The 12,289-nt window shown below is 48.0% G+C and overlaps 1 protein-coding gene across 3 annotated transcripts in view; it reads right to left on the bottom strand.

Annotated features, from left to right (window-relative positions):
• NAGPA (N-acetylglucosamine-1-phosphodiester alpha-N-acetylglucosaminidase) overlaps positions 1-10,317 on the bottom strand; it is a 30,795-nt gene extending 20,478 nt beyond the window's left edge. For all 3 annotated transcript variants that reach the window (XM_073362549.1, XM_073362550.1, XM_073362551.1), the window contains exons 1-4: positions 10,156-10,317; positions 5,992-6,477; positions 3,454-3,593; positions 2,076-2,184 (exon numbers count right to left, since the gene is read on the bottom strand). In XM_073362549.1, coding sequence (XP_073218650.1) covers positions 2,076-2,184; positions 3,454-3,593; positions 5,992-6,477; positions 10,156-10,301 — 881 coding nt within the window. In that variant the 5' untranslated portion in view covers positions 10,302-10,317. The remainder of the gene's footprint in view (positions 1-2,075; positions 2,185-3,453; positions 3,594-5,991; positions 6,478-10,155) is intronic.
• Between the last annotated feature and the right edge of the window lie 1,972 nt (positions 10,318-12,289).

Here is a 12,289-nt window from a genome sequence, read left to right as displayed (position 1 = left end):
TTCGTCCGGTCTAGTTGGCCATTTCCCAATGGGTCCGTCACAGGGAAAAGACACTGTTCACTATAGGAAAAGGTGACCTTAAACTCTCAAAACCAGCTGGGAAAGCTGGCCGCAGGTGCAGGGCCTGAAATTCAGAGTCCAAAGCCAGGTGGCACCTCTGTGATCATCTAATCTAGTGGTTCTCAAACTTATTGATCACGCCGACTTGTCTGTGTCCGTAGTCATATATGTGCCCGCCACACAAGTATATATGCGGTGGCGGTGCTTCCCTTGAATCAGTTTTGGCTTCTGTTTTCTCACTTGAGTTGTTTGGTTTTTTTCCTGTTGCATGAATGAGCAAACTCTCCAAGGTAATATGAGCAAAAGCAAAACTGCGACTGTGGTCCATGCTTACAATTAAATGTGCACACTGCATTGTAGCAATCAGATGGCCACGACTTTGTATAATGGTAGGCAAGTTTAACAGAAATCCGTCAAAATGCACGGCGCCACCTGAGGACCTGATATGTCTGGAGGAATCAGCTTTGCTAGTTATTCATTGCTGTAGGTACAATGTCTGCAGTAAGTGTCTACCCTCACCCCCCCAGAATACATTCCATGTCCCCCAGTTTGAGAACCTCTGATCTCATGTATACCACAGGCCAGAGAACTTCCCCTTAGAATAACATCCAATCTTGATTTAAAAATAGTCAGTGATGGAGAATCCACCACAACCTGGTAAAGTGTTCCAATGGTTCATTACTCTCTCAGTTAAAAAATTATGCCTTTATTTCTAGTTTCAATTTGTCTAGCTTCAACTTCCATCCATTGGATTGTGTTCTACCTTTCTGCGCCTAGACTGAAGAGCCCATTATTAAATATTTGTTCCCTATGTAGATACTTAGAGACTGTGATCAAGTCATCCCTTAACCTTCTCTTTGTGTCTGTCAGTATAAGGCATGTTTTCTAATCCTTTAATCATTCTCGTGGCTCTTCTGAACCCTCTCCAATTTGTCGACATCCTTCTTGAACTGTGGACACCAGAACTGGGCGCAGTATTCCAGCAGCAGTTGCACAAGTGCCAAATACAGAGGTAAAATAACCTCTCTATTCCTACTCAAGAGTCCCCTGTTTATATGTCACAGGAATCAATTAGCTCTTTTGGCTGTAGAGTCACATTGGGAGCTCATGTTCAGCTGATTATCCACCACGACCCCCAAATCTTTTTCAGATTAAGCCCTTTAGTCTTTCAGATTAAGCCCATTAGTCTTAAACTCCATTTCAAGTTTGCAGCATCCGTTTATTGTTCCAAAATATACAGGATGGGCCTAAGTTAGCCCGGTGTAGTTCTCTTTAAGCCAGAGAGTTACACCGTGGTTGATCGGCTCCAATACCTTTAAATTCTCTTGGTTTTTTTTCAGGAGTGCAGGAGGGAGAAGGAAGTTATAGACTAGGACACACATCATACATCTGGCTTCCAGGACAGAGTAAGCTTCCATTTTAAAAAGTTACACTTCTAACCCTTTTAACTGACATGTGGGGGAATCATGCAAATGCAGCACTGTCTGGATAGCTCTGCAGACAAGTGAAAACAATAGGTCCAACCTGTTCCCATTGAAATGAACAGCAAAACTATCATGAATGTCAACAACAGCAGTATCTGGCTCAACACTGCTGAGAGGAGAAAATTATCCTTGTACATCACAATGAAATCTCCACTCTGAAGCCTAGTGATGGCAACATCAGTGCCAACACGCAATTTCACTTGAGATCATTTTAGCAGAAAGATCCAGCATCAGTTCTTCTGTCTGCAGTCGTGGATTTAGAAGGGAGAGTGGGGTATCAAGAGCCCAATTGGTTCAACAGGGCATGGCTAGCAGTAATGGAGCCCTGCAGGGTTGTTCTCTCATTAACTCGAAGTGCCTGGCTCTGCCTCTTTATCACTGCAAACTTTTAAACGGTGCCTTAAACTTACATCTGGCTTTACTGAACATGGGAGCAGATGTTGTTCTCAGTACTGGCAGTGATGCCGGATCAGTCCCTTTGATACTTTGCCTGCCCCGTGAGTTTACTAAAGAACGAATCCTCAGCCTTACCCCCTCACATCAGTCTGTCCATCCACATGAACCAAAATCAGTCGCCCGAGCCTGTCATGTCCCACTGCTGTCCTGGCAGATATCACATTGATGAACTTGTCAAAGGTCCCTGCATGGGGAAAAAGGACAATTCACAGGCAGGTGAAAGAGCTGACTTTACAGATACCTCCATCTGGAAAAGACTGAGCACTAGTTGCTAACTTAACTCCAGCCTTCCCCATCTAACCTCGCATAGGAACTAGGGATAAGAATTTCCATAACCGCTCTTGTTACAAGAGACTGGCTCGTTCGGGGAGATTGGGAATGGAATATGGAGCCCTTCACCTCTAGGTCAGGGTTCAGCTGCAGCCCAGGTTGATGGTGACTGCTCTTGTGAAATGAGTTTCTGGCTTCAATCTAGTTCTCCATGGATAAGCATTCACACTAAAATAGAGTCCCTTGCTAGTACCTTCAGGCCAAGGACTAACGGGATATTATTATTTCTAGCACCCAAAGCCTCTAATCAGGATCAGGGCCCTACGGATGTGGATCTAGAAGACAGTCTCTCCTCCAGAGTTCACAGTCTAGGAAATGAGTTGAGAATCCACGCTGGCCTGGGTCAGATGGGTTTTGCAAGGCATTGAATCAGTCCCAGGACTCCTGAGGCTGTGTGGACAGACCCTGCATTGCATTATGGGAAGGAGCCTGCTCCCCGCTCTCTCCAACTTCCAGGGGAGAGCTCCAACTGTTGTATCTTGTTACAGCAGCGACTGAGGTGGGGGATAGGAAAAGACAGTGTCAAGATACTGGCTGAACATCAGCTTATTGAGTGACCTGTTAACTCTCCCACTCCCCATATTACTAGATTGGCATGGGCACCGGGGTGCTTTGCTTCACAACCCAGACAAAATAAGACTCTCTCTCTCTCTCTCTCCTTATCCAAGCAAGGCTTATTTTCAGCTCCCCCACCAACAGCACTGGTGGCAATGCTAGTGCAGCCCGGCACCAACAACCACGGGCACTTTAACCATTACACTGTCTAGACCTATTCTGAGCAGGGTTAGGTGACTTGGTGTCTAAAATGGCGGCAGGTATCCCACCGCTATCACCAGCTGTGCAGGCAGTAGCAACAGGGAGACATGTTAATGCTTCGGGTTCCGTTACAATGTGGCACATGCTATACCCATCATCTGATCCTCCCCAAGCAGTATGGGAAACAGTTTAGCTCTGTCTACACTTGCAGATGCACAACTGTTTGCAGATGCAGCCATGGCCGACAATGGGGGTGGCACGTACCAGTGCAGACAAAATCTATAGCTATGAAACCAAGATGCCCATTTACAACCTCCTCACAAGGCAGTTCGTCAGCAGATTGGAGGCAGTAGCTTAGGATCTTTACCTGTGGCTTGAGTCTTGTCACACTCCGCTGTCTTACTCTGATCGACATACACCTCTCCATCTCTCAGCAGCCAGACTACGCCGCTCACCAGCTGCACAAATGGGTTCACTTGATCCAAAACATCTTCCTCCGACAGGTAACTGGGGGAGAGACCAGAGGAGTGATCAGAGGTGGATCATCAAAGTGCCCCAAAACCTTTAGTGATGCCAGACTATTGCCTCGTCTACATTAGGAAATCCATTTATTCCTGACAACAGGCAGCTCAACCAGTTCTGGAAAAATATGTGACCATATGCGTAGATCAAGCCATGTTCTGCACTGTTTCAGAAGCAATGGACTGAACCTGGCAGGCAGCAAATCTATACAACACCCCGGGTAATACCCAAGTGACCATCAGCCCCTTTTGTATACTAAAGCTCCTGCATTGGTACCACCAGGAGAGCTGAACCAGAGGAGCAGTGGTAGGGAGATAGGGAGATTACGGCAAAACACCTTACTCTAGACAGAACCATCCCCGCAGCCAGAAACACATCAATTTTCAAGCACAGGCAGAGCCTTGGGCTCTGTCTCCACTAGCAATGTGTTAAACCTTCTACAACAGCAGCTCCATCTTAACAGGTTTAAAAGAGCCTAAGTGGGCTCAGTTTAATCTGGCAGTGAAAATGAGTTGAGAATCCACACTGGCCTGGGTCAGATGGGTTTTGCAAGGCATTGACTCAGTCCCAGGACTCCTGAGGCTGTGTGGACAGACCCTGCATTGCATTATGGGAAGGAGCCTTCATAAAAAAAAAAACCAAAAACCCCAAACCAGCATTCTTGGAAGCAGAGCAAATGCTGAAAAAGGCATTCATGACTAGAACCTCCAGGCCAGCTAGTAGGCATGACCATCCACATGAGTTCTTATTCACACAAACGTTCATTGAAAAAACAAAGCATCACGAATACAAGCGTGATTAGTGGTGAGCGTATTTAGCATTTGAATGGCTCTCATGGCATTGTGAGAAAACCCTTCACAATTCATGTCAAATGCATCCCATTTGGTCCAGGAAATACAGAAAGCTTCTTAAGTGTATTTTGGAAGACTATTTTACTACCCTTTACTATCTGTGCTGGATATAATGCACCATGTACTTGAAAATCTGCAACTTTCAACATATTTATGAAGAGGGAAAGTCTAATCTGTAAGTTTAATATCTGATATTTACGAACACTGATTCTCACCACTCTCCTGGGAGGTGAGCATTATCCCCTTTTGATTGGTGAGAAACTGAGGCAGTGGCAAGCTAAGGGCCTCATTTCCTGAGGTACCAAGCACTCACAAGCATAGAGGAAATCAACAAACTGGGGGTATTCAGCGCCACTGCAAATTCAGCACCTAAGGGACTTGCCCAAGGTCAGAAAGGGGAGTCTGGAGCAGAGCCATGTGTAGAAATTATGAGTGACTGGCTCCAAGACTAGTGATTCATAAATTCAGATTCCAAGGCCAGAAGGATCCATTGTGATTGTCTAGCCTGACCTATTGTAGATTGCAGGCCAGAGAACCTTTCCAAAATGATTTCTAGAGCAGATCTTTTGGAAAAATGTCCAACTGAACTACAAAGCCCTGAATTAAAAAGATAAATCTCACTCTTCAATAGACCACAGGGTATCAAGGTTAAATGAACCAGTGCAAGATCGGGAAAGCCTTCATAGTGCCTAGGCACGTATCACTTTTTTTAATAGATGGGCTCTGTTTTCCCTACAATTAATTGTATGTAAAAGTGATAGTCACACAACTTCTGTGTACACAGGTGCACATTACAGACTACTGTGTACATTACAGACAGAGGAGAAAATGACAGGTTTCAGAGTAACAGCCGTGTTAGTCTGTATGCGCAAAAAGAAAAGGAGTACTTGTGGCACCTTAGAGACTAACCAATTTATTTGAGCATGAGCTTTCGTGATGAAAGTGATGAAGTGAGCTGTAGCTCATGAAAGCTCATGCTCAAATAAATTGGTTAGTCTCTAAGAGGAGAAAATGGTTCTCTTGGTGTATGCCTAATCAGTTGCCTATGCAATGCATAATACAGAAATTGCACACGCAAAAATGACGGTTGTTTGGAACAGTCTGTAAATATGATCCTTTATCTGCACGGTATTCCAGGGAAACAGAACTATTTCTGCAAAGCTTTAATATCCCTTTTGTCCATCCAACAATGTAAAACAGTAATTAAAAAAAAAAAATGAAGCTGCTGGGTGACTACATGAAGCCCTAGTATTTATCTTGATAGGCTACATTCAGCCCTGGAAAAATATCAGGGTCTTTCTACCAAGCTGCTCTGATAGATCACACTGCCAGTGCTTCCTTTCAATAAGGAGACGTAATGTCTGAGATCAGGCCAAGAGGGCCATTCTATAATGTACGGGATTAAAAATCCCCATTGTTATAGTAGGGGAAGGTCCAGAAGCCAGTTCCTAAGGGGGGCACTTTCTGCCTTAATGTTTATACTGAGCCTTTTGAGACAAGAAAATGGCACAGAAAAGCGCCCAGATCCTTACCCAAACACCATGGTGCCGTCCTTCCTGATGCCAAACTGCGCATTCTGCACACCCCTGGCATTTCTCACCAGCCTTCCATCGCTCACAACGTTCCCAAGGCATTCTCCGGTGACCATGTCAAAGTAGCCACCATTTTGGGCCACCAGGCACTTGCCACGTCTTGCAGTTTCTATCACAGTGGACCGAAGGCTTGAATTGCAACCTCCCAAGCTGCCAGGCTCTAACACAGAGAAGGTTCTCAGGGGGTTGCTCACAAAAGTAAAGTGGCCATAGACTTCCCTTTGCATCACGCCCTCTGGCGGGAAGTAAGACACGAATCCTCTTGTCGTAGTCATGGGGAGTTCGATGCTAGTGTTGCTGGGCCAAGTTTCATGTGTTACGTTGCCACGCACAACAGCTTGACAATCTCTGATGTACCTGTGATGGTGACGAGGACCATGGTAGGAAGGAGGATATGGCAATAACAAGTCGTCATTTAATGAACTCCTGAAATGAAGCGATGGGTGACATTGTGAAATCTAGTTCTCATTCAATCAGCTGGTCTGTTTTCCGCCTGTCTGTCTAAGCTACTTACAGGACCCTCTGAGCACCTCACAGTCTTTTCAATGGGTTTAGCCTCACGATATCCCTGCAAGGGGAGTGCTCCTATCCTCATCTTACAGATAGAACCGAGGCACAGCCCGTGGCAGCAAACCTCCCAGCCCGGGTTGACAGACTTGGGCTTGCAGGGCTCTCACTGGCGCTCTAAAAACAAGCGTGTAGCCAGCAGCTTGAACTTACAATTCAGACTCTGAAGCCTAAGGAGGGAGCGGGCTTCAAGCCCGAGCTCCAGCCTGAGTCACAACTTCAAAGCGCTGTCTACACAGCTATTCTTACAGCACCAATGCAAACCCAGGTCTATTGGCCTGAGCTGGGACACTCACTCCTGCAGCCTATGTAGACATACCCAGAGACACTAAGGTCTTGTCTACACTTAAAACTTTTGCCACTTTTAACTTTGCTGGCATAGTTAAAGTGGCGACCCCGTCCTCTCCCCACCTCCAATCCATGCAACTATGGTGGTATATTGGTACAGCTTATTCCAATTCGGCTAAGTGAACTAAGCTATACTGCTATAAAGCATCTTGTACTGGCATAACTACATCTACGCTAGGGCTTTGCTGGCATAACTGTGCTGATTAGGAGTGTGATTTTTTTCCTCTCTTTTAAACCAACATAGTTATGATAGTAAAACTTCTGAAGTATAGAGCAGATTAAGTGTCTTGCCCAAGGTCACACAGAAAGTACATGGCAGAGCAGTGAACGGAACCCATGTCTCAAGTCCCTAAGCTCTTATCTACTAAGGAAACCAGCACCATTTTGCTGTCACTATTGCAGTACCAGCAGTGGGAGTGCTGGCATAGGCAGGGGACAGGTATTTTTAAACTATGCATCATTTAAATGATCAGAGCAGGCCTAGATGTCACAGTGGCAAACATACCTGCACCCTGTATATACTAGGGCTTCTATTGCAGCTGTTCGTGCAACAATGAGAGTTTTCCTAAAGAGCTTAAATCAGAGCTGGGCAAACTGCGGCCCGCGGGACCGTCCTGCCCAGCCCCTGAACTCTCAGCCGGGGAGGCTAGCCCCCAGCCCCCGCTGTCTCCCCTTCCCCGCAGCCAAGCCGCCACAAGGGCAGCACGGCTTGCACCCGCTCATCTCCCAGGCTTTCCAATAAGCCAGTCCTGCTGCTCTGAGCAGCATGGTAAGGGATCAGAGAGCTGGCGGAAGTTCGGGGGGGGGCGGGTTGGATGAGGGGCAGGAGGACCCAAGGAGCTGTTGGATGGGGCGGAAGTTCGGGGGGCGGTCAGGAGATGGGGCAGTTGGATAGGCGTGGGAGTCCCGGGGGGCCTGTCGGGAGGCAGGGCTGTGGATAGGGGGTGGGGCAGTCAGGGGACGGGGGTTGGATAGGGGACGGGGTCCTGTGGGGGCGGTTGGGGGCGGTTAGGGGCAGGGGGTCCCAGGAGGGGGTGATCAGGTGACAAGGAGCAGGGGGGCGGGGTCAGATGGGTCGGGGATTCTTAGGGAGGCAGTCAGGGGGCGGGAAGTGGGAGGGGGTGGATAGGGGGCGGGGGCTCAGCCTTCCCTACCAGGCCCTCCATACAGTTTCGCAACCCCAAATTGGTCCTTGGGCCAAAAAGTTTGCCCATCCTGGCTTAGATAAAGCACTGTTGACAAGATGAGTGGGGCGGGGCGGGGTGGAACAGGTGATGTGGGAGACGCCCAGGATAAAAGGATTTGCTGAACTCAGAAGGGGGCTGTGATGTAACTTTTTTTTTTTTTTTTTTTTTAAACAGTCTCTTGTGTTCCACATGCTTTGATAGATGGACACCACTAAAACTGGGTTCCAAATTCTTTACTCGTTAGTAAATAGGTTGTTACTTTGTGTTGCCTTTAGCATGAGGCAAAAGGAATAATGTCTGCCACAAACGCACCTTATATTTTTCTGAGGTTACCACATATGAATATCAGTCACTAACTATATTAAAAAAGACATTACCAGGAGAGCTGCACAGAGGAAATTAACTCTGACCTATTAGTTAACTGATACAAGGAAATCCTGTCTTGAATACCCAAGACAGTTAGGTCTTGTTTACATTATAGACCTTTATTAGCAGAATCAGGGGTGTGTAAAATCCACATCTCAGACAACTTGGTTATACCGCCCTAAGCCCGTGTAGACAGCACTTATGACACCGGGAGACCTTTTCCCGCCAACATAGCTACTGCCTCTTGGGGAGGTAGAGTAACTACACTGATGGGATTGCAGCTGCACTGATGCAGGGTTTTAAGTGTAGACACGCCCCTAGAAAAAACATAATATAAAGGAATTATACATTGAGACATACAAAGCTCACTGTTTCTTCAGACTCCCAAAACCCTGGTCTATGCTTATAGAATAGTTGTGCTAGCTGTCATAGGTGTTTGATTGTTGCCCTAGTCCAGGTTTGTCACCAATGTATATGGGGCATAATTGAGTGGAAATAATTTCTGAAAGGAGGCTAGGTAGTAATCAACTATTGGCATGACTATAAAAGCTAAAACACTCAAATGTTTCTTTCCTGGCATGTTCTCTCTTTCCTAGTGTAGACAAACAACAAAGTACAGTACTTAGCTTCTAGACCATAATAGTCATAGTCTCATTTCCAGGAATCTTTCTTTTCAATGGCTTTTCTGTCTCTCTTGCTTGCTTTGTTTATGCTGTGGCTCCACAAGCAGGGGATGTGTTATGTTTTTGCTCCTACACACTAAGGTAAGGTTAAACCAGTTTAGAGCAGTTTGGACATGGGGAGATCTGCTAAAAGTTCATTTTCCCTCTAAGTGCATGTTGCATCGGAGACAGGACTTCCCACAAGTAGTAAGTACCGCAAAGTTTGTTCCCTAGACCCTGTGAAAGGTGCAGGCCGGCCGAGACACCCCCCGCCGCACCATTTAGGGCAGGGATTCTCAAACTGGGGGTCAGGACACCTCAGAGGGTCGTGAGATTATTACATGGGAGGGTCGTGAGCACTGTTCCCTCAAAGCTGTGCGCGCACACACAGATCCTAAAGCCTAAGCACACAGTGAAACACTGTGCGCACAAAAATTTGCACAGAAGAAATTTTTTGCGCACTCGGCCTGTCAAAAATTAGAGGGAACGCTGGTTGTGAGCTGTCAGCCTCCCACCCAAACCCTGCTTTGCATCCAGCATTTATAATGGTGTTAAATATATAAAAGAAGTGTTTTTAATTTATAGGGGGGGGGGTCGCACTCAGAGGCTTGCTCTGTGAAAGGGGTCACCAGTACAAAAGTTTGAGAACCACTGATTTAGGGGAACAAACTAGACACGGGGTGGGGGGGGGGAATGCAGGGACAGCACGTGCCATGAACAGAAAATGCTGTTAAGATGGCCCCCATGAGAGCACTACAGGGGGAGGGGTAGATGGTTTGGGGGAAAGGGGGAACTGGGCTGAGTTTATTAGTGGGGGAGGGAAAAGGGGTGGCGAGGGGAACTGGCCGGGGTCCCTGGTTGGCGGGGATGGGGACACTGGACCGGGGTTACCAGCGGGCCGGGTGTGCTCCCTCCCCAGCCTCGACACCTGGGCTGGTCGGACCAGCTGCCCAGCCGGGAGGCCAGAGACTCACCCCCCGTCGCTGCCGCCGTGCGCTGTGCGGAGCCAGCTGAGCAGCGCCAAGGAGGCGGCGAGAACAGCCACAGGCCGCGGCCGCCACCGCCGCCGGCTCCCGCAACTCCGGGCCGCGCACCCCGTCGCCAGCGTGGAGCCCGCCATTTTGAGCGGGTCGGAAGATCACATGAGAATGGGTCATGTCACGTGACGAGAGAGCGAGAGCGAGAGAGAGGAACTAGCTGAGGGTTGTGCGCCACCTAGTGTCAGCCCGGCCCTATCGCGGCCGCCAGCGCCCGCTGAGGCCAGGCAGGAGCCTGGCGGCCGGGCGGGGGGCTTTGCTCAGCCGCAAATTGACCATAGGGGGCAACGTGTGACAGCGAGAGGCTTCTTCATACCCCAAACCCTGCCCCCATTAAACCCCTCATAATGCCCCCTCCCAGCTGCCCCCAGGAGACTAGCCTAGAATAGTTTCTATAACCCCCCCAAAGAACCCCATGAAACCCATAGTACTCCACAGAAACCTACCCCCAAAACCTGAGCCCCTTCAATTGACACCCTGCCCAGCCGCCTCAGAATCTGGTCTCTTGTGATCCCACCCCAAACTTACTCCCTCTGTTGTGACCCTCGCCTCTCCAAACCTGCCCCTATGTCGGGACCCCCACATTGGTTCCACACCCAACAGGAGCTTTGCGGGCTCTCACAAATTTAGCTGCACTCCTGATATTTGGAAGGTTGGTTTGTTTTTTCCCCCGCCCTAAAGCCCCTGGAACTCCTTGGTGCCAAATGGGCAGGGGACATGGGGCACATAGGGTTTTACAGGATCCCCCATCCCTGGGTCAGCTATCTGCATAATAGTTCTCCAAAAGGTGGCATGAGAAGTCTCTACCAAGAGCTAGTAGCCCACTGTTCGTCATAACCATTGGGGTATTCATGTACAGATAATATTGAAGGAGTTATGTAGCTTTACAAAAAATTATATTCTTAAGATCTTGGAGTTAAGGCACGTCACCAGGAGGTGACAACCTCAGAGCTGTTCCTTTCAGGCAGGACATAACAGACATCCATCTCCCTGTCTGGTAATTTGTGTTTTGTGCATTTTCTGCCTGTTTGCATACTGAGCCATAGACAAAAGAACAGATTGTGAAATCTATAGAAACCAACAAGCAGCAGGATGGGTGTCCTGCTTATGAATAAAGACAAAGGATAGTTGTATATCGTGAGGTGCAAGGAAACACATGGGGTCCATCGGCTAGAAGACAAATGGATAGTATGTCTATCCTATCCTATCCTACTAGTATGGATAGTATGTTTGCCACATGAAAGGAGGGTCACAGCCAAGCCTGGGTGTAAAACCTTGCAAGGACTTTGAGACACAAGAGAACCTGGTTAATTAACGCTAGGCTATAGAAAGTGTTATGTAAGCATTTGTTTCCAATACTTCTACTTACGACTACTTGAATCTCTGAGCATTGTTAAATAAACTAATACTTGATTTTACTGTAAACATATCTAAGTGCTGTGAGGTAAGTGAAGCAGTGATCTGAGGAGGAACTGGCAAGCTAGGGTGTACTGTTCCTCTGGAAGCAGTGAACCTGTGAATAGTGTGAGTATCCAGTGAACCAGGGCCTGGACGCTCCAGGGAGATGGTCAGAGGGCCCAGGGGTTAGTGTGCCTGTTGCTTACCTGTAGAGAGACAGCAGAGCCTTTACAAGTCTAGAGCAAGGGGTCTCAGACTTCATTACACTGTGAGCCCCTTCTGACAACAAATTACTTCATGACCCCAGGATGGGGGATCAAAGCCTGAGCCCAATCAAGTCCCACTGCCCTGAAGTCTCATTCTTTGGTGTCGGCCCTGGGTAGCGGGGCTCAGGCTTCATCCCCAGGTCCCAGCAAGTATAAGCCAGCCCTGGTGACCCCATTCAAAGTTGGTGGTGACCCACTTTGGGATCCCGACCCACAGTTTGAGAACCGCTGGTCTAGAGGGGAGTGCTTGTGTTGCCTGTGGCCAGTGGCATTGGGGAGCTGAACCCTGGCAGGCACAGACAAGGCTTCTTCATGCTAAGGGCAGGTGCTACTGAGGTGCCTCACAAACCTGGGTACCACCAGGAAGTGTCACATCTCGCTCCTGTAGTCAGGTGATTATGGGAGAA

This window comes from Lepidochelys kempii, chromosome 10 (assembly GCF_965140265.1).
Source record: "Lepidochelys kempii isolate rLepKem1 chromosome 10, rLepKem1.hap2, whole genome shotgun sequence".
Taxonomy (NCBI): domain Eukaryota; kingdom Metazoa; phylum Chordata; order Testudines; family Cheloniidae; genus Lepidochelys; species Lepidochelys kempii.
This window is presented reverse-complemented; position numbering and strand designations above follow the sequence as displayed.